The 22,935-nt window shown below is 38.6% G+C and overlaps 1 protein-coding gene across 7 annotated transcripts in view; it reads left to right on the plus strand.

Moving 5' to 3' along the window:
* LOC126293728 (uncharacterized) overlaps positions 1–22,935 on the plus strand; it is a 103,772-nt gene that overhangs the window by 2,311 nt on the left and 78,526 nt on the right. For 3 of the 7 annotated variants that reach the window (XM_049987052.1, XM_049987055.1, XM_049987057.1), the window contains exon 1: positions 5,782–5,861. The exons of 3 other annotated variants lie outside the window; for them this stretch is intronic. In XM_049987052.1, the coding sequence (XP_049843009.1) occupies positions 5,821–5,861 (41 nt within the window). In that variant the 5' untranslated portion in view covers positions 5,782–5,820. Of the gene's footprint in view, positions 1–973; positions 1,162–5,781; positions 5,862–22,935 lie in introns of those variants that run through there. One more of the 7 variants, XM_049987054.1, reaches the window with a different exon arrangement.

Genomic DNA, 22,935 nt, shown 5'->3' on the forward strand with positions numbered 1-22,935 from the left:
GACCCAACTTCACATCTTAATAACTTTGGAACTATTCCGCACAGCCCAGTGAAATTTTTACAACCCAGTAACGTCCATTTAGGGAACATATTCTGTGAATCAAAACACCAACAACATATTTCTGAGGGAAAATAAAAAATTCCAAAATGTGATTAGGGTCAGTCCATATCAAATTACCCCCCCCCCCAAAAAAAAAAAAAAAAAAAAAAATTTACACCCACCTTCTTAAATTTTCATGAAATTTGGCTCAAATGGTTCTAATACCATCCTGAAAACACCTGCAAAATTTTTTTTGCTGTATCTCTTATAGTTTAAAATTGCTTATCTTAAAAACTCTTTTAGATAACATCATGAATTTTTGCAACAAGTTTATTTATTATACATATTTGAAGATAAAAATGATACTATTAAAATATATTAATATTTTCTATTACTTTGCAACCGACGGTTGCTTCTTCAGGATTTCCTTCCCTCTTTCCTGAAGAAGCAACCGTCGGTTGCGAAAGCTAGAAATTCTGTGTGTGTTTATGTGTTTTATTTATTGTGCCTATCTACCGGCGCTTTCCCGCGTGGTATGTCTTGGAATCTTTGTTTTATATATATATATGTTGAGGCCTGGCGGATATCGAGAAGAGAGGATATACTGAAGGGCGAGTTCCCATCTCCGGAGTTCGGATAGGTTGGTGTTGGTGGGAAGTATCCAGATAACTCGGACGGTGTAACACTGTGCCAAGATGTGCTGGCCGTGCATCAAGGCATGTTTAGCCACAGGGTGAACCTCCGCTAATTTCAAGTTGCCGCCGCTCATACCTCACCTGTCTTTCAACAACTTCTTTGCCTCTGTACTTCCGCCTCGACTGACATCTCTGCCCTTACTCTTTGCCTTTACATATGTCTGCTTGTGTCTGTGTATGTGCGGATGGATATGTTTGTGTGTGTGTGGGTGTGTGTGCGAGTGTACACCTGTCCATTTTTCCCCTAAGGGAAGTCTTTCCGCTCCCGGGATTGGAATGACTCCTTACCCTCTCCCTTAAAACCTACATCCTTTCGTCTTTCCCTCTCCTTCCTGAAGAAGCAACCATCGGTTGCGAAAGCTAGCAATTCTGTGTGTTTGTTTGTGTGTTTTGTTCATGTGCCTGTCTGCCGGCGCTTTCCCACTTGGTAAGTCTTGGAATCTTTGTTTTGATTCCAAGACTTACCAAGCGGGAAAGCGCACACACACATATATATATATATATATATATATATATATATATATATATATATATATATATATATGTGTGTGTGTGTGTGTGTTTCGTTTTATAAGAATTGCAATATCTAGATTCTCAGACCTGATAGAATGCTCAAATTTGTTTTAATTTACTCTTAAACATATAGGCTACTTGATAAAACAAAAATAATGATGGCTTTTTAACATGTTTATTAATTACAGTAGATTACGTTAGAATTATGTACAAAGATAGTGTACTTACGACACTTATGTATAACACAACTGATTGCTTGAAACATTGAACTTTTTGAGTAATTTTGTCTTCTTAATAAACATTAATGCTGATTCAAACTGTTTTTCCATTTCATCCAAGAGCTTTCAGTTCTTTTGATACAGTCTTTTTTTGAAGTAGTACATTCTTCCAGTGCCGCTTGATTGAGGTGTGTCTACTACACAGACTATGTGCTCCAAAGGTACTATGCAAGAATCTTCTCTTTCAGGCCAATAAAATTTTGCATCTGGTCCTGAAGGATGTAGAAATAGAATTTCTGCATCTTCTTCATCATCGAATATTGTTTTTACCAGTCCAAAGTACCAGTTACCATCATAATTTGCAGCCACATAGCTATTTATGGATGGTTCAACACGAACCCAAACAGAAGAAGAATGGAAAGAAAAGACTAAGGAGGGTTTTACACTATCTGTAGTCCTTCTAATTTCAAGGTTGTTTGTTGCAAGTGGTTTGAAGTTATGAAAACTTCTTGTTCCAGGAATGGTTTGGGTTGCGGAAAAACATTTTTCTAGTTTTAACTGTAGCGAATCAGCTTCTTTTTTGTCAATAAAGTGAAAATGAATGTTTTCATTGTTTTTTACACAAAACTTGTACACATCGATTGCTGTCATTATTTGTTCTTCCTCTGAAAGCTGTAGACTGGCTTCCCTTAAAATTCTTTTAATAGTTCCTCCTAGGCCATCACAAATTGACTTCTCATGACTTGTTGCAAAAAAAAAAAAGTGTGTTGAGCCTTCAAATTAAAGTCTCTCAAGGGTTCAGTCAAATTTTTAAAACTTTCTATTTTTGTACTGCCCAGCACAACCATCTGTAAAGTACGTAGTGAACTGAGTCAATGTCAGTATGATGTAATGATAGCCACTTTGTAGTTTCTTTTTGTACAAAGTTAACAAAACCAGTGTCTTGTTCTTGGTCATCACTAATAAAACAGTGGCTGGAAACAAAAACATTGTTTTCCTCATTTCTTAGAAAAACTCCAACTGGGTGTTGAGTACAACCACCTCTATTCCAGTGGTAACTCTGGATCTCATTTTGTATAACAAAGGAATAATTTTCACTGAAATCCATCGCAGTAATTGCTGTTTTGGGTGGTGGGTCTTCTTTCAATCTTTTAAAGGCTGCTGATTGGGATTTTGCTATAAATGAGTGCGGGGTGAGCTTTTCCAATGACTTAACCAATAAAGAAATGTAGTCTTCAACGCTGATAGACTGTTTGATCATTTCTGCCCTGTCTGTGTTAACCCACTGACAGATTACAATTTCTTCTTCTAAATCATAATCTTCACTTAGTTTTTCAGTTAAGTACTCAGTTAGTGCAGTATTTGCAGGACAGCTGTCGCAATGATGTAGCATGCAGTTTTGATTTTCCGTGTTGCACACAAGCATCTTAATTAGGTCTTTATAAGATTCTTCACTGTTCACAGCATCCATAAACAGTTTAACATTCTGGTGGATACTGCATACACATACAGTGTGTGTGCCTGCAGCACCAGCAAGGATACACCATTTAGGTCTCAAGAGACAAAATTTTGAAAATCCTACTTCTACCTCGGGATTCTCCCATTTGAAAGAATAATAGAGTTCTCTCAAGTTACACAAAATGAGTCTTTTTCGCATGTACACATTTTTCTGAACACTTACTTTGTCTTTTGTTCCAGGTAGCACTCTGGAACTTTCATCCTTTTCATAAAAATCTGTTACAAGTCTTACAGTATTTTCAGAAAGAGTTTTACCTTTCTTTGGACCAAGAGTTTCCAAAATACCCTTTTCAGATTTTAGCTTTCTAGCTTGTCGCATCATGTACTCACTTACATTAAATTCTTTCATCACTTTATTTCGATTCCAAGAATCTGGAGCCAAGGTCAGAATCTGGATTTTTCTAGACCTCCCAACAGATGAAATCTTCTCTTTCATAAGAGAAATCATTACATCAAAATCCTTTGCTTTCTCAACCACACTTGTATCTTCTTCGTCATCATCAGAACTTGGTGCATCATATTTTAATGCTTTTCAAACCACATTTTTTGCAGTCTTTTCAATACTGCTAACCTTCCTTTTAAAATAAGAACCTTTACTTTGTTCTGACAAGCCATGAAGCCTTATCGGTGTTAAACCTAAATTATCAAGAGCAATATTTGTTTGTACGAGGGATTCATTTCTGGATTCCAATGATTCTAATTCAACCATGACTTCATCATCTGTTTCACTTTCATTGACTTCAACTCTTAATTTCTCCTCACAAAAGTTACGGCATTTTGAGCAAAGCTTTTGTCCAGGTTTTATGCTAATATTTTTTGTCAGTAATTGTTTAGAAAGATACAAGCCTACACTTCTCAATGATTTTTTGATGGGCCTTCTTTTTTTAGTGCTTCAACACGTGTTGTTTGATACTTTTCAAAAACATTTGACTTAATTCCAGATCATGAGTGGATCAAATCTTTTTCTTCCTCACTCAATTCAGATACCGGTTGTAACTTTTTTGAAGGTGTGTAGGTTGTTTGGAAACAGTCACATTTTTTAAATAACCCTACACTACAGGTATGAATATCTGACATACTGATTTTACTTTTGGTCTGATAACTGTTCTGGTTACTTTTAGAGGATATTGGAAAAAGAATCTCTGTAAACTAAATAGCAGTACTTACTGAAAGTTCGAGTAAACTTAATAAAATACTATCCAAGCAATATTTAACACTGTAATAATTTTTTACTTCAAAACACAGGAGTAACAAAACAAAATCCAAGCGTACATTGTTACTCCAAGAAGACAAAAACTTATTTTCGGTGACTAAGTCACTTGGTACTTTTTATTTTTAAAATATAATTAATATTATTTTAAAAATTAGATAACTATTAAACAGGTTAAAAAGCCAACATAATTTTTCTTTTATCTAATAGCCTGTACAGTTAAGAGTATTTTAAAACAAATTTGAGCTTTCTATCAGGTCTGAGACTCTAGATATTGCAGTTTTTGTAAAACTAAACATCCGTTAGCTTAAAAACTTGTAATTTTTTTTATTTGGAAGATTTTTAATATATCTTTATGATAATTTTTTAACATTTAGATATAATACACAAACTTATTCCAAAATTTCATACTGATATCTTGAGTATTCTTTAATATACAAATTTTTTTAGTTGTGAGGACACGTTTAAGTTAAGATTTCCGACTGCTGAAACAACGCCAAATCTAAAACTTTAAAAATTTATTTAAAAAAAAAACTATAAGAGATAGACCAAAATAATTTTACAAGTGCTTTCAGGATGATAAAAGAAGTAATTGTGTACCAAGTTTCATCAAAATCTGACATGGTTGGTGTCAAGGCCTGGGTGATTTGTCATGGAATGACCCATTTAAAAAAGTAATATGTTAAAAGGTACATATTGTAGGTGCCCTCTATGCCAAATATAATTCAATCAAAAAGGGTATAAAGTTTTTTGGATTAAGCTTGATGTGGCCTAAACACACACAGAACTCATTCTCCCCATATCAGTCACACAAACAGAGCTATATGCACATTAAAATACAAAAATTTGAAAAATTTCTTGAGAAACATGGATTTTCTAAGCATGATAGCACAAAAGGGACAAGTGATATCCAAGCCAAATTTCAAACACTGCATAAGTAGACCATAATATAATATGTGGCAAAATTTCAACTTGTTATTGCAAGGCATTTGCGTACAATAAAAGTTAACAGAGATGTATTTGGTTACGTTTCTTTTATAACGATTTAGCAATTAATAGTGATGATGTAGACAGCTTGTTTCAGGTAAAGCTGAAGCAATTGCTGGGAACCACTAGGCAACAGAAAGTTAAACAATGGTAGTTTTCAGGGACAGAATGAGTCATTGTCAGGTAGGAACAACAAAGGAAGTAAGCAACAATTACAGGTTATGTATGTTTTTAAGATTCTAGTTCAGACTGGTCAGTACTGTTGTGGAAAGTCAGTATGGAGGCAGAAGAGTGTACTAGTGGTGCTTTTGTTCAAACAAGTTGCAGTATTGGTAGTGCAAAAGCATCTGAATGTCATAAAACAACGTACGGAACAAAATGTGGCATTCACTTTGTACTGTATGATCTGGATTAATCGGACCAAGATTTGTTGCTATGGAGATCCGGGATACACCCTGTGGGCACAAGAACAGCAGTTCCCTGAAACTTTAGTTTTTGTTATCATCATATGAAAGTGTTTCTGGATAAGTATTCTTTCCTACTAAGAAGTTGTTTTGATCCATTTCAGATTCGTAAGAAGACAATGAAGTGTAGCCTCAGAGAAATTTATATAAAATCAGTATTGAAAGTGAATCAGTGCATGGGACTCGACACGAAACCAGGACAAAAGCTATGTTCCAGGTGTGTTACACTGCTAAAAGTTGAAGAATATTCTGATAATTTACATGACAGTGTCGGAGAGTATCTGCCATCTAAAGCCACAGCATATGAGAAATTAAATACTTCAGTGACTGCTCCCTCGGTTTGTCTCCCATGAAGACACAAAAAGTTGGGAAAAGAGACAGGCCCAGAAGAAAACTACAAGAAGCTCAAATGGAATTAAAACATAAAATAGCTGATACATTAATGGTGGAAGAGGAAGAACTATCTGCTCCAAAGGAACAGAAATCATGCCAGAAATGCTCTGATTTGAACAAAATTGTGCATGATTTGAAAGAAAAATGTGCCATATTCACACGCCAGAAAAAAGTAACTATTTTTACCCCTTGCACCTTCCAGCTGGTCTATTGACTACACTGCAAAGAAATTCAATGTTTCTACATACATGGTAAAGCAAGCTAAGAAAATAAAAGCAACCCAAGGAGTGCTTCCACAACTTCAGCAGGCTCAGGGTAAGCAATTGAGTTCAGAAATAACGGTGCTAGTGTCGGAGTTTTATGAAAATAATAACTACAGCCGAATAATGCCTGGAAAAAAGACAATGTAATGGTGAAAATGGGAAATGTACGTGTACAGATGCAAAAAAGACTATTGCTATGCAACATATCAGAACTATATGTAGAATTCAAGGAAAAGTATCCCAATACCAAAGTAGGTTTATCATCTTTTTTCAATCTTCGGCCAAAATGGGTTGTGCCTGTAAGTGCAAGGGGCACACACAATGGTTGTGTATGTGAGACCCATCAAAATGCTAAACTGCTGTTTGCTGCTATAAAGCTTTCTGGTGCAAAGAAGCTGCTAGTGTGTGATGTCAGTTCCAACCAGTGCATGATACACAGGTGTGAAAAGTGTCCTGGTAAGGCAAACCTTGCAGCACACATGAATAACAAACTGTGTGGTGATCTCCTTATGCATGACAATGAACTTTTTTCTTATAAACAATGGACACACATGGATCACACAAGTCTTGAAACAAAGCAAAGTACAGTGGAAGATTTTGTTGAAATGTGTTGTCAAAAAACAGACAAACTGACCACACACAGCTTCTCAGCAACAGCACAATCAGCTTATCTCCAGTTTTGTAAGGATGATTTGAAACAAGATGAAATTATAGTAATACTAGACTCTTCTGAAAGTTATGCATTTATAGTTCAAGATGCCACCCAAGGATATCATTGGGACAGCAGTCAAGCAACTCTCCACCTATTTGCGATTTACTATAGAGGTGAATCAGGTGGTATGTCTGTCATGAACCTGTGCATTTTTAGTGACTGTTTAGTTCATGATGCCATTGCAGTTCATGCCCATATTCGCAGATATTGGCAGATGTGAAACACAAGCTGCCTCACACATTTTGCGAAATACTTCAGTGATGGGGCAGCTAGTCAGTACAAAAACTGCAAAAATCTCAAAAATTTATGCATGCATTACACGATTTTCAGATTCACTCAGAATGGAATTTTTTCGCAACAAGTCGTGGTAAAAATGTATGTGGTGGTATTGGTGCTACCATTAAGTGCACGGCATCACGAGCTAGTCTGCAAAACCCTACAGAAGGTCACATTCTAACACCTCTTCAATTATTTACCTGGGTATAGAAAAATGTCTCTGGCATACAATAATTCTATGTTTCGAAAGATGAAGTGAAATCACTCGAAGAGTTGCTAAAAAGCAGACTAGAACACGTTAAAACTGTTGCAGGCACAAGGAGCCATCATCCCTTCTCTCTGACAATGTGCAGATGAGCAGACTGTCCGGTTATAACTATACATGTGTCTTCACAGTGTGTCTGACAGAAGCAGTTCCAGTTCCTACCACAGTGTCAGGAAGACAGTACAATTTGCCACTCAATGTACAGAGTACAGTAGCTAAAGTGTGGGAAAACTTCTGATCGAAGCACAATTGACTGGTTTTTAGCAGTTAAGGTGTAGTAAACTTTAATGATAGGTTGTGTTAATCTGTCTATATGTTGTTGCCTAGTGATTAAACAGTTGTGGGAGAGGATAAGAAGAGGCAGAAAAGTTTACGATATGTTTTTACAAAATTGTGTTGTGGAACAATGGCCACATGACCAAATACATCTGTTAATTTCCATTGTACACAAATGTCTTACAATAACATGCTGAAATTTTGAGATATATATCATTAGGGTGTACTTATGCAGTGTGTGAAATTTGGCTTGGATACTACTTGTCCCTTTTCTGCTACCACACTTAGAAAATCCATGTTTTTCAGGTCATTTTTCAGATTTTTCTATTTTTGTGTCCATGTAATTAAGTTTTTGTGACTGATATGGGCATGATGAGTTCTGTGTGTGTTTAGACCACATTAAGCTTACTACAAAAAAAAATTTATACCCTTTTTGGGTGAATTGGCATAGAGGGCACCTACAATATGTACCTTTTAATGTATTACATTTTTAATCACATTTTGGAAATTTTTATTTTCCCTCAGAAATATGTTGTTTGTGTTTTGATTCATGGAGTGTTTTCTCTAAATGGATGTTACTGGATTGTAAAAATTTCACTGGACTGTGTGGAATAGTTCCAAAATTATTAAGACCTGAAGTTGGGTCTGAAGATAGATTGCCAGATGCGGGTTGCAATTTCTGGGTCATGCCACCTTCTGTCACAAGTCACAATTCTGGAACTAATCGGCAGGGGAAACTAGTACTTTGTACATGAGTTTTTAGTGTACTGAGGCTATGAGCTGGAGCCCCTGGTTGACTGACCCTCAGACTTTATCTCACTCTGTAGTCAGCATGACTTCTGTTATTGCTTTCCTGAGGGAGTATTAAGCATCTGTAGTACACTGTAAAAGAAGTCTGCTTAAATTTGAGTACCATCGGAGTATACGGCCGTTTTTGATGCTCTTCCACCTTGTCTTTTTTTGACTTTATATGCTTGTATTGCAAAAGCAATAACTTGTTTCAGGTTTGTCCTGCAATTACTTCTGAAGATATAAAAAGCTAAACTTCACCCTATTTTCAACTGTCCCCCCCCCCCCCACCCCACCCCTTTTTTCTGGCTTACCTTCAAATTAGCCACACGAAAATTGCTCATGAAATCTTTTTTCCTTATTTGTTGTAATAATTGCATTTCTCTGACTAGTGGAAGACAAATGCATACAATGACAAAGTGGAGATCAGGATCAGAAATGACCAGCTTTTTCTTATAAAATGCTTATAGTCGGTTTTAATAGAAATACATTTTAAGGGAACATTTGACAGGCATGGGGGGAAAGAAACACAGTAGAAGAAGAATGGGTAGCTCTGAGGGATGAAGTAGTGAAGGCAGCAGAGGATAAAGTAGGTAAAAAGACGAGGGCTGCTAGAAATCCTTGGGTAACAGAAGAAATATTGAATTTAATTGATGAAAGGAGAAAGTATAAAAATGCAGTAAATGAAGCAGGCAAAAAGGAATGCAAACGTCTCAAAAATGAGATCGACAGGAAGTGCAAAATGGCTAAGCAGGGATGGCTAGAGGACAAATGTAAGGATGTAGAAGTTTATCTCACTAGGGGTAAGATAGATACTGCCTACAGGAAAATTAAAGAGACCTTTGGAGAGAAGAGAACCACTTGTATGAATATCAAGAGGTCAGATGGCAACCCAGTTCTAAGCAAAGAAGGGAAGGCAGAAAGGTGGAAGGAGTATATAAAAGGTTTATACAAGGCCGATGTACTTGAGGACAATATTATGGAAATGGAAGAGGATGTAGATGAATACGAAATGGGAGATAAGATACTGCGTGAAGAGTTTGACAGAGCACTGAAAGACCTGAGTCAAAACAAGGACCCGGAGTAGACAACATTCCATTACAACTACTGACGGCCTTGGGAGAGCCAGTCATGACAAAACTCTACCAGCTGGTGAGCAAAATGTATGAGAGAGGCGAAATACCCTCAGACTTCAAGAAGAATATAATAATTCCAATCCCAATGAAAGCAGGTGTTGACAGATGTGAAAATTACCGAACTATCAGTTTAATAAGTCACAGCTGCAAAATACTAACACGAATTCTTTACAGACAAATGGAAAAACTGGTAGATGCGGACCTCGGGGAGGATCAGTTTGGATTCCGTAGAAATGTTGGAACACGTGAGGCAATACTGAACTTACGACTTATCTTAGAAGAAAGATTAAGAAAAGGGAAACCTACGTTTCTAGCATTTGTAGACTTAGAGAAAGCTTTTGACAATGTTGACTGGAATACTCTCTTTCAAATTCTGAAAGTGGCGGGAGTAAAATACACGGAGCGAAAGGCTATTTACAATTTGTACAGAAACCAGATGGCAGTTATTAGAGTCGAGGAGCATGAAAGGGAAGCAGTGGTTGGGAAAGGAGTGAGACAGGGTTGTAGCCTCTCCCCGATGTTATTCAATCTATATATTGAGCAAGCAGTAAAGGAAACAAAAGAAAAATTTGGAGTAGGTATTAAAATTCATGGAGAAGTAGTAAAAACTTTGAGGTTCGCTGATCACATTGTAATTCTGTCAGAGACGGCAAAGGACTTGGAAGAGCAGTTGAACGGAATGGACAGTGTTTTGAAAGGAGGATATAAGATGAACATCATCAAACCCCAAACGAGGATAATGGAATGTAGTCAAATTAAATCGGGTGATGCTGAGGGAATTAGATTAGGAAATAAGACACTTAAAGTAGTAAAGGAGTTTTGCTGTTTGGGAAGTAAAATAACTGATGATGGTCGAAGTAGAGAGGATATAAAATGTAGACTGGCAATGGCCAGGAAAGCGTTTCTGAAGAAGAGAAATTTGTTAACATCGAATATACGAGGGTCAGTCAAAAAGTAATGCCTCCTATTTTTTTTCTACGTTTAATTGTCAGGAAATTTAAATGCAATTACATAGGTTGAAAACCACAACATTGAGGATCATTTTGTCATTTTTCAATGTAATCTCCGCCCATCTCTTCAGTTTTGGTCTATCTTTGAACAAGGGCATGTATCCCAGCACGGTAAAAATCACAGCTCTGCTTCCTAAGCCATTGACGCACGGATGTTTTGATGGCCTCCTCATCTTCAAAATGAATCCCACGATGAGCTTCTTTTAGTGGCCCGAACAGATGGAAGTCTGATGGTGCCAGGTCAGGGCTGTATGGGGGATGAGGCAAAACTTCCCATCCAATTTTGACAATCTCGTCAGAGGTGTGACGACTGGTGTGTGGTCTTGCATTGTCATGCAAAAGAAGAACATCTGCCATTGATTTTGTTGGGCGAACTCGCTGAAGACGTGCTTTAAGTTTTTTGAGGGTTGTGACGTATTGAACAGAATTTATTGTGCATCCCTGCTCCAAAAAATCAACCAGAATCACACCCTCTGTATCCCAGAAAACTGTTGCCATAACTTTCCCTGCCGATCGCACAGTTTTGAATTTTTTCTTCCTCGGCGAGCTTGTGTGACGCCACTCCATTGACTGCCTCTTTGATTCGGGTTCAAAAAAATGCACCCATGTTTCGTCCCCGGTCACAATTTTTTTCAGAAACTTATCTCCCTCCAAACGGAAGCGCTGCAAGTGTTGGGAGGCTATTGTTTTCCTTGCCTCTTTATTCTGATCGGTTAACATTCTTGGAACCCACCGTGCACAAAGTTTTGAGTACCCCAATTGTTTAATAATCGTGATCACACTGCCTTTTGCTAAGAGAAATAATGCGACACACTTCATCTGCAGGCACCCGACGGTCACCACGAATGATGTCATCAACTTGCTGAATGTTGTGTGGAGTCACTGCACTCACCGGCCTGCCGCTCCGCTTTTCGTCAGTCAATGTTGTTTGCCCTTCAGCTTCCTTACAACGACGAACCCATCGTCTAACAGTGCTGACATCCACTGTCACAACACCATACACCTTCTTCAGTCTTTCATGAATGCGTATGGGCGTTTCACCTTCTGCATTCAAGAATTCAATCACACAACGCTGTCTCAAACGAACATCGATGTCGGCCATCTTACAAACTTCTGCTGTGCTGCCACCTGTTGACACAGAAAGTTACTACTGCAGTGGATTGCAGAAGAAGGTTTGAGGAATGGCGCCAAATTCAAATTTACACTTAACTTAATTTTTTTAAGTAGAAAAAAATGGGAGGCATTACTTTTTGACCGACCCTCGTAGATTTATGTATCAGGAAGTCGTTTCTGAAAGTATTTGTTTGGAGTGTAGCCATGTATGGAAGTGAAACATGGACGATAACTAGTTTGGACAAGAAGAGAATAGAAGCTTTCGAAATGTGGTGCTACAGAAGAATGCTGAAGATAAGGTGGATAGATCACGTAACTAATGAGGAGGTACTGAATAGGATTGGGGAGAAGAGAAATTTGTGGCACAACTTGACTAGAAGAAGGGATTGGTTAGTAGGACATGTTCTGAGGCATCAAGGGATCACAAATTTAGCATTGTAGGGCAGCGTGGAGGGTAAAAATAGTAGAGGGAGACCAAGAGATAAATACACTAAGCAGATTCAGTAGGATGTAGGTTGCAGTAGGTACTGGGAGATGAAGAAGCTTGCACAGGATAGAGTAGCATGGAGAGCTGCATCAAACCAGTGTCAGGACTGAAGACAACAACAACAACAACATTTAAGTTTCAAATCTTGTATTGTATAACATCATTTCCCTACTAATACTTGTTTCAGTTAATTCTTTAATGTATTTCAATTGGTTATTTTAAGAACAGTTGTTGTTGTAAGATATTGTTCCTGTTGCTCATGGGTTGCAGTCTGCAGCCTTTTTAGTACTTTTAATTCAGTGAAAGTTTTCGCTCCCCTATGTATTATAGTTATGTACGTTGCTGATCATTACATCATGTTCTTGACATAGTAAAACATGATTGCGTGCAGGATGTTTTACATAGCATTGATGGTATATGTATTTAGTTTCTGTGACGGCTTTCTCATGTTTGCTCCAGATAATATCTTTTTTCTTGTTTAAAATGCTTGTCTTGGATGACTGTTGGTGCCTCACTACAGATCACAATATCATACTGAAGATGCCTTATGGTGTCATGGCCCAGGAAGTAAATACGTACTTGTTCTCACTTTCTTACAAATATGGTCAAAATATTCCTTCCAGAATGGGTACTTTTCAACAACAACAACAACAACAACAACGACAATAATAATAATACCCAAAGATTTGGTTTTATTTGTATAGCTAAGTACCACACATTCTGAGATATCAAGGAATTACCAATTGAATATTGGAGGGATGTGGCAGGGAAATGGGGGGGGGGGGGGGGGAGGGGGGTAAAAATTGTAAAGGGAGACCAAGAAATGGATAAAGTAAGCAGATTCAGAAAGATGCAGGTTGCAATAGTTATTTGGAGATTAAGAGACTTGTGGATAGAATAGTGTGGAGAGCTGCATCAAAGTAGTCTCAGGACTGAAGAACACGTCTACACCAAGTGCCAGTGAAGGTGTAAGCAAAATAAAAATTTATATTATATCATATTCAGAAGAATGTAGGCTGCACTATGTACTGGGAGATGAAGAAGCTTGCACATGATAGAGTGTCATGGAGAGTTGCATCAAACCAGTCTCAGGACTGAAGACCACAACAACAACAATATATACAGGGTGTTACAAAAAGGTATGGCCAAAGTTTCAGGAAACATTCCTCACACACAAATAAAGAAAAGATGTTATGTGGACATGTGTCCAGAAACGCTTCATTTCCATGTTAGAGCACATTTTAGTTTCGTCAGTATGTACTGTACTTCCTCGATTCACCGCCAGTTGGCCCAATTGAAGGAAGGTAATGTTGACTCCGGTGCTTGTGTTGACATGCGACTTATTGCTCTACAGTACTAGCATCGAGCACATCAGTACATAGCATCAACAGGTCAGAGTTCATCACGAACGTGGTTTTGCAGTCAGTGCAATTTTTACAAATGCAGAGTTGGCAGATGCCCATTTGGTGTATGGATTAGCACGGGTCAATAACCGTGGCGCGGTACGTTTGTATCGAGAAGGCGTTCGAAGCAATTGATTGGCGTCTTAGGGAGCACGGAACATTCCAACCTATGACTCGCGACTGGGGAAGACCTAGAACGACGAGGACACCTGCAATGGACGATGCAATTCTTCGTGCAGTTGACAATAACCCTAATGTCAGCGTCAGAGAAGTTGCTGCTGTACAAGGTAACGTTGACCACGTTACTGTATGGAGAGTGCTACGGGAGAACCAGTTGTTTCCGTACTGTGTACAGCGTGTGCAGGTACTATCGGCAGCTGATGGGCCTCCACGGGTACACTTATGCGAACGGTTCATCCATCAATGTGTCAATCCTCATTTCAGTGCAAATGTTCTCTTTACGGATGACGTTTCATTCCAACGTGATCAAATTGTAAAATTTCACAATCAGCATGTGTGGGCTGATGAGAATCCGCATGCAGTTGTGCAATCACGTCATCAACACAGATTTTCTGTGAACATTTGGGCAGGCATTGTTGGTGATGTCGTGATTGGGCCCCATGTTCTTCCACCTACGCTCAATGGAGCACCTAATCATGATTTCGTACACGATACTCTACCTGTGCAACCCCGGTACCAAATGTAGAGACTCTTTGTGCTCGTATTGTGGACGTCTGTGATACAATACGCCATTCTCCAGGGCTGCATCAGCGCATCAGGGATTCCATGCGACTGAGGGTGGATGCATGTATCCTCGCTAACCAAGGACATTTTGAACATTTCCTGTAACAAAGTGTTTGAAGTCACGCTGGTACGCTCTGTTGCTGTGTGTTTCCATTCCATGATTAATGTGATTTGAAGAGAAGTAATAAAATGAGCTCTAACATGGAAAGTAAGCGTTTCTGGACACATGCCCACATAACATTTTTTTTTTTCTTTGTGTGTGAGGAATGTTTCTTGAAAGTTTGGCCGTACGTTTTTATAACACCCTGTATAAGCAAGAATTGCAGTGCTACTGTATTCTGTTTATATTCAAGCAGCTTATTTGTGGCAAGACAGTTGACAGAATATTTTAATAGATTTCACTACTGCTGGGATCAGTTTGCACACCTCTACCTCAGCTGAAAAAAATCCATCCACTAGAGAGAACAATTCATTTTCATTTTAAGATGTCTGTTTCTTTTTTACTGAAAATTTATCAGGATTGCTACATCATGGCCATACAGTGGGGGGGGGGGGGGGGGGGAGGGGGGGTTGCCTATATTTCATTTTCAGTACACATTTTCAATACACATGTACCCTGATTTCCAAGTAAGCTGGCACATTTAGCATTATTGCTGTTATGTTCTGTGTGCTCCAATAACTTTGATTTTTGGAATAGGAATCAAAAATGAATTGATATTCCTTGCTACATGTATATTGAGAAATAACACGAAATATCCCTAGGACAGATAATTGGAAGCGACCAATTCCACTTGCCTGCTTTGACCTGTGACATAATGGTGTGGTGTGTGAGGTCACTATGCCACGATGTGTTTGATGTTATGTTGTGGTTCCCTCTGGTGGTGGATGTTGACGGTTGAGTTCAACATTTGCTATTGGGTGCAATTGAGTCTTGGTTATCACTGTGGTAACATGGGTTTATTTGAGTCTGGGTAATTAGGGCTATAACATGAATTTGGTAGTGAATGCTTTGTTTTCAGTGTCTTTTTCTTTTATTTGTGTGTTTGGCATTTTTCTTAGGTGTGACTAGCTTGACGTTTGTCATGTTTTTCAGTGTGTGTGTGAATGAGTGAGCGCGTGCAGCTGTGTGTGTCCAACCTAAGTGATTTTATCAAAAGCTTATGTTGGTAAATAATTTTTTTTATGTTCTTTTCTATAGTGATTGTGATGTTTTGTTTGTTTTGTATTTATGGTATTTCGGTTGTGTTTTAATTTATCTAGTGAATTTGCGGGTTTTGGTTTCAGTGGTGTTTTCTGAGTTTTGTAGCTTGTGAAGTTTGAGGTTGTGTTTTGTTTGCAAGTAGGTATCAAGAGCTGTGTTTGCACTATATAGGTCAAGGGAAAAGTCAGATTCAACTTTTTGGAGTTTTGGGTATTAATTTTTTAGTATCAAGGGCATCGTTTGAGCTGTATTGGTCAAGGGAAATGTCCAATTCTGGTCGTCATAGTTGGTAGTGTTGGTTTTATGGTATTCAGGGCTTTGTTTGAGCTACAGTGGCCAAAGGAAATGTCTGATTCTGTTTTTCAGAATTGCGGATGTTGTTTTTTTTGTATTGGTGGGCTTTGTTTGAGCTTGTAGGTCAATTGAAGTGTTTCATTCCTGTTGTATTTGTGGCATTGTTTCACAACTTGAGATTTTTGTCTATAATATTTCTTTTGGTATGGTGTGGTGTTCAGTATTATGATATTTCTTGGTTGTCCCCGCCCTAAACCACCCATTTCCCTTGGTTGTTCTGTTAGTTTCATTTTATTGATGGAGTGAGAAGTTCTTTTGTTGTTTTTATTTTGGTTCACGTTTATTGGCACGTGTATGTAGTGACCACATCATTATTATTTTGGATACACTTGAAGTAGGCGTTCCTGTGACATTGATAACATCGTGGGTCAAAGCAGTTGGATGTAATCTGAAGCTTCCCTAATGCACATAGATCTATTATTTTCTTGTAGTGAGGGAACTAAGATCAGTATAAAGATGTCACGCAGCAAATGCTAGGGAAAACAAGAATTTTTAAAGCCATGCCGTCTTCAGTTTCTTGTAAGAAAGTTTCACTCTGACAGGTAATCGATGTTGTACGGAATCTGTTATTATCTCTGCATTGTGATAATAAACCTTCCCTGATGGTGTCAATAGTATCTAATGAATATTTTGTATCTCTGCGCACAATACCATACCAACTTTTTAAAACTGTAACCACATTGTTTTTAATGTAAATAGCTTATTTTCAGAGAAAAAAAACACAAAAGTAGTGTTCAAGATGGATGTAGGACTGACTTCCATGTTCTGAAGACCCTTGTGAAATCAAACAGCTGATCATAAAATGAAACTCTCATTATCTAGAGGCCACACTTGATCAGTGCAACATCCATTTTCCACTTTGAAGTTCTTGATAGTGTTGCATTTTCCTACCTCCAGAAAGTCTGTCCTGTTTATTGGTGCAGGTGTTCTCTGGACACAAAGAGAAGTGGTCGTTTTGTGCACTGTAGAAGATGTAAGATTACATTTATGTAGTAGCTGACAGTGAAAAGTATAAAAAAGATACACAATTTATGTTGTGTCGACTCTGTAAATAAATCATCTGTTTCATCTCCCTGTTTTTAAGGGTAGTCATGAGACAGTCCATCATCTTAACTTTCTGACCAGATTTCTTATGTCCATTTAGGGCTTGAGTCCTCTCCACAGCCACACCACATTTGGCTCTTACTACTGTTTGTACGCTATGAAGTCTGTTTTCCACATGACTGGTGCACACAGTACATAACAAGTGGTTTGATTATAAATAATTGCGTTCTTCATCACAATCGTATATTACTGTTGCATTTTACTTCCAATATCCATGCAGCATAAATTGATGTTTTTATTACTATGTTGTTGTTGTGGTCTTCAGTTTGATGCAGCTCTCCGTACTACTCTATCCTGTGCAAGCTTCTTCATCTACCAATACCTACTGCAACCTACATCCTTCTGAATATGCTTAGTGTATTCATCTCTTGGTCCCCCTTCACGATTTTTACCCTCCACGCTGCCCTCCAGTGCTAAATTTGTGATCCCTTGATGCCTCAGAAGATGTCCTACCAACCGATCCCTTCTTCTTGTCAAGTTGTGCCACAAACTCCTCTTCTCCCCAATTCTATTCAATACCTCCTCATTAGTTATGTGATCTACCCATCTAATCTTCAGCATTCTTCTGTAGCACCACATTTCGAAAGCTTCTATTCTCTTCTTGTCCAAACTATTTATCGTCCAGGTTTCACTTCCATATATAGCTACACTCCGTACAAATACTTTCAGAAACGACTTCCTGACATTTAAATCTATACTCGATGTTAACAAATTTCTCTTCTTCAGAAACACTTTCCTTGCCATTGCCAGTCTACATTTTATATCCTCTCTACTTCGACCATGATCAGTTATTTTGCTCCCCAAATATCAAAACTCCTTTACTACTTTAAGTGTCTCATTTCCTAATCTAATTCTCTCAGCATGACCGGACTTAATTCGACTACATTCCATTATCCTCATTTGGCTTTTGTTGATGTTCATCTTATATCCTCCTTTCAAGACACTATCCATGCCATTCAACTACTCTTCCAAGTCCTTTGCTGTCTCTGACAGAATTACAATGTCATCGGCGAAAGTCAAAGTTTTTACTACTTCTCCACGGATTTTAATACCTACTCCGAATTTTTCTTTTGTTTCCTTTACTGCTTGCTCAATATACAGATTGAATAACATCGGGGATAGGCTACAACCCTGTCTCACTCCCTTCCCAACCACTGCTTCCCTTTCATGCCCCTCGACTCTTATTACTGCCATCTGGTTTCTGTACAAATTGTAAATAGCCTTTCGCTTCCTGTATTTTACCTTTGCCACCTTTTGAATTTGAAAGAGAGTATTCCACTCAACATTGTATAAAGCTTTCTCTAAGTCTACAAATGCTAGAAATGTAGGTTTGCCTTTCCTTAATATTTCTTCTAAGATAAGTCGTGAGGTCATTATTGCCTCACGTGTTCCAACATTTCTATGGAATCCAAACTGATCTTCGCTGAGGTCGGCTTCTATCAGTTTCTCCATTCGTGTGTAAAGAATTCACGTTAGTATTTTGCAGATGTGGCTTATTAAACTAATAGTTCACTAATTTTCACATCTGTCAACACCTGCTTTCTTTGGGATTGGAATTATTATATTCTTCTTGAAGTCTGAGGGTATTTTGCCTGTCTCATACATTTTGCTCATCAGATGGTAGAGTTTTGTCATGACTGGCTCTCCCAAGGCCGTCAGTAGTTCCAATGGCATGCTGTCTACTCCCGGGGCCTTGTTTCGACTTAGGCCTTTCAGTGCTCTGACAAGCTCTTAACGCAGTATTATATCTCCCATTTCATCTTCATCTACATCCTCTTCCATTTCCATAATATTGTCAAGTACATCGCCCTTGTATAGACCCTCTATATACTCCTCCCAACTTTCTGCTTTCCTTTCTTTGCTTAGAACTGCGTTTCCATCTCAGCTCTTGATATTCATACAAATGGCTCTCTTTTCTCCAAAGGTCTCTCCAATTTTCCTGTAAGCAGTATCTATCTTACCCCTAGTGAGAGAAGCCACCACATCCTTACATTTATCCTCTAGCTGCCCCTGCTTAGCTATTTTGCACTTCCTGTCAATTTTTGAGACGTTTGTATTCATTTTTGCCTACTTCATTTACTGCATTTTTGTGTTTTCTCCTTTCATCAATTAAATTCAGTATCTTCTGTTACCCAAGGATTTCTACTAACCCTCATCTTTTTACCTACTTGATCCTCTGCTGCCTTCACTACTTCATCCCTCAGAGCTACCCATTCTTCTTCTACTGAATTTCTTTCTCCCATTCCTGTCAATTGTTCCCTTATGGTCTCCCCGAAACTCTGTACAACCTCTGGTTTAGTCAGCTTATCCGGGTCCCATCTCCTTAAATCCCCACCTTTTTGCAGTTTCTTCGGTTTTAATCTACAGTTCGTAACCAATAGATTGTGGTCAGAGTCCACATCTGCCACTGGAAATGTCTTAAAATTTAAAACCTTGTTCCTAAATCTCTGTCTTACCACTATCTAATCTATCTGATACCTTCTAGTATCTCCAGGATTCTTGCATGTATACTGTGGTGTCACCCCCAGACACCACACTTGCTAGGTGGTAGCCTTTAAATCGGCCGCGGTCCGGCAGTATACTTCGGACCCGTGTGTCGCCACTATCAGTGATTGCAGACCGAGCGCCACCACATAGCAGGTCTAGAGAGACTTCCTAGCACTCGCCCCATTTGTACAGCCGACTTTGCTAGCGATGGTTCACTGACTTCTACGCTCTCATTTGCCGAGATGATAGTTAGCATAGCCTTGAGCTACGTTATTTGCTATGACCTAGCAAGGCCCCAGTATCCATACTATTGATATTGTGAATCATGTACCATAAAGAGCGAAGTTCTCCATTAATGAATTAAAGTTAAGTATTCCACCAGCTACGTCTGTTTTTCTCAATTATAATTCCCTTGTCATGTTCCAGACCTCACACCAGCCTGCATGAGCTAAAACGCGTGCATTTCGGCCTCCTTCAGTAACACAGTTGGCTCTCCTGCCAACAACATCATATACAACCTTCTTTTATGATTCTTGAACCAAGTGTTAGCTATAATTAAGTTATGGTCTGTGCAAAATTCTACCAGACAGCTTCCTCTTTCGTTTGTTACCCCCAATCCATGTTCACCTACTATGTTTCCTTCTCTCCCTTTTTCCTACTCTCGAATTCTAGTCGCCCATGACTATTAAAATTACATCTTCCTTCACTACCTGAATAATTTCTTTTATCACATCATACATTTCATCGGTTTCTTAATCATCTGCAGAGTTAGTTGGCATATAAACTTGCACTACTGTAGTAGGCATCGGCTTTGTGTATATCTTGGCCACAATAATGTGTTCACTGTGCTGTTTGTGGTAACTCCCGCATTCCTATTTTTTTTATTCATTATTAAACCTACTCCTGCATTACCCCTATTTGATTTTATACTAATAACCTTGTATTCACCTGACCAAAAGTCTTGTTCCTCCTGCCACCAAACGTCACTAATTCCCACTATACCTAACTTTAACTTATCCATTTCCCTTTTTAAATTTTCTAACCTACCTGCCCGATTAAGGGATATGACATTCCACTCTCCGATCTGTAGAACGCCAGTTTTCTTTCTCCTGATAACGATGTCCTCCTGAGTAGTCCCCACCCGGATATTCGAATGGGGGACTAATTACCTCCGGAATATTTTACCCAAGAGGGCGCCATCATCATTTAACCATACAGTAAAGCTGCATGCCCTCGGGAAAAATTATGGAAGTAGTTTCCCCTTGTTTTCAGCTGTTCGCAGTACCAGCACAGCAAGGCCGTTTTGGTTAGTGTTACAAGGCCAGCTCAGACAATCATCCAGACTGTTGCCCCTGCAACTACTGAAAAGGCTGCTGCCCCTCTTCAGGAACCACACGTTTGTCTGGCCTCTCAACAGATACCCCTCCGTTGTGGTTGCACCTACGGTGTGGCCATTTGTATTGCTGAGGCACGCAAACCTCCCCACCAATGGCAAGGTCCATGCTTCATGATGTAATACAGAATTTGCTGCCAATGTCATGGAAGTTAGTAGTAAAAATTTATTGATTGTACAGGAACTTTAATTGAGGGTAGCAAGGCAAAATCAGCAACACTGAATTCTGATCAGATATTTATGCACAAATGAAAATCCAATTGTATTGTCAAAGTCTAGCATCACCGCAAGGGTCAGGAACTAAGTAAGTAAGTGAGTGAGTTTTATAGATGCTAGCATCAATGATGTTAAGAAATGGCCGTCATTACTATAAGATCGGACATAGGTTGATGACCTGATGAAATCTCTATCATATTCTACACAGAATTTAAATTCAAGTTAGCTCGCATTTTTAACTATAGTCTACATAATAAAAATCAGTTTCCACATGTACGAAAGATGATCACTTAGTAGCAGATCGACGGATTTGGCTGATTTTTGTTGTTTGTGTAATTACCGGGCCAAGGTTTGTATTGAAGCAAGTTTTTAGAAAATTCAGTAGAAAAGTTCGAAGTTCCAATGGTATTTTTTGTATGAAAATCTCAATAATCTCAATGAAAGATATCTGATGATCAGTTTGACAGCTCTGCTGTCACGTATTTTCGTGTTAAAAAAAAAAAAGTGACATTCACAGTTGCTGTCGCATGTTCTCATAACAACAAATAATTCCTCATTGAATATTGATATTAAAAAAAAAACACCAATTTTAAGGCAATATATCAGTGTTCATTTACAGTGATCATATCCTTGGTGTGTTACAGATTTGAAATGATGTCAGTTCATGGTAACTTGGTGTGTTGCAAACATTCAATTAATTTCAGTTCGTGGTTTATTTATTTGGAATGCCACCAGTGGCCATCGGTATGTGATTCGGCATGCACTCAGTGCGGGCCGACTACACGATTGGCGAGTCAGTGAGACTGACGAAAAGCATGGACAGCATGTGGGAGCATATCGAATAAGAATTGTATGAACACTTCATGTTAAACCAGCTGTGAGAAAGAGCGTGCTAAACTTTGCTGTGAAAATATGTGGTTTTGTTTTTCATTTCACAGTCATTTTTAACAGAAAATAGGAAAGTTGTGTTTATGGCTAAATTTATAATCCTGCCTGTTTATAGATTAAAACTGTGTGAAATAGTGTCAGTAAAGCTACTATCTTCGCAGACCCAGCAGTCGGATAGGTCTCCCTCGTGGCCTGTGTAGTAAAGATCCTGACTGATTAACCTATTCATTGTGACTTGTGTTCCCAATCGAGGTTCCATTTGCAATAACAGTAAGGTCAGTGAGAGGGGGAGGAGGAGACTGACAGAGAAGGGAGGGAGAAAATGATATACATATGAGGAAGGAGGATGTGGACAGAGAGATGAGGGAGGAGAGGATGGACAAAGAGAGTGTGGGATAAGTGATACACAATGAGTTGGGGGGACATGATGGACAGAGATAGGGGAAGGATGAGGAGGAGAGTTAGCTAGTTGGTTGGTTGGTTGCGTGTTCTATTGATCAAACCCCACGGTACGGTAGCCGCTATGATGTGGAACGTGTCAAGTGCCCAAGAAATGCACATATGAAACAATATAATTGTATGTTTGTGTATCTATCGACCTGCCAGCGCTTTTGTTTGGTAAGTCACATCAAGTTTATTTTTAGATATATTCAGATTTAGAGAGATGCTTCCCTATATATAAACAGAGGGAAACATTCCACGTGGGAAAAATATATCTAAAAACAAAGATGATGTGACTTTACAAACAAAAGTGCTGGCATGTCGATAGACACACAAAATT

Source organism: Schistocerca gregaria, chromosome 10, assembly GCF_023897955.1.
Source record: "Schistocerca gregaria isolate iqSchGreg1 chromosome 10, iqSchGreg1.2, whole genome shotgun sequence".
Taxonomy (NCBI): domain Eukaryota; kingdom Metazoa; phylum Arthropoda; class Insecta; order Orthoptera; family Acrididae; genus Schistocerca; species Schistocerca gregaria.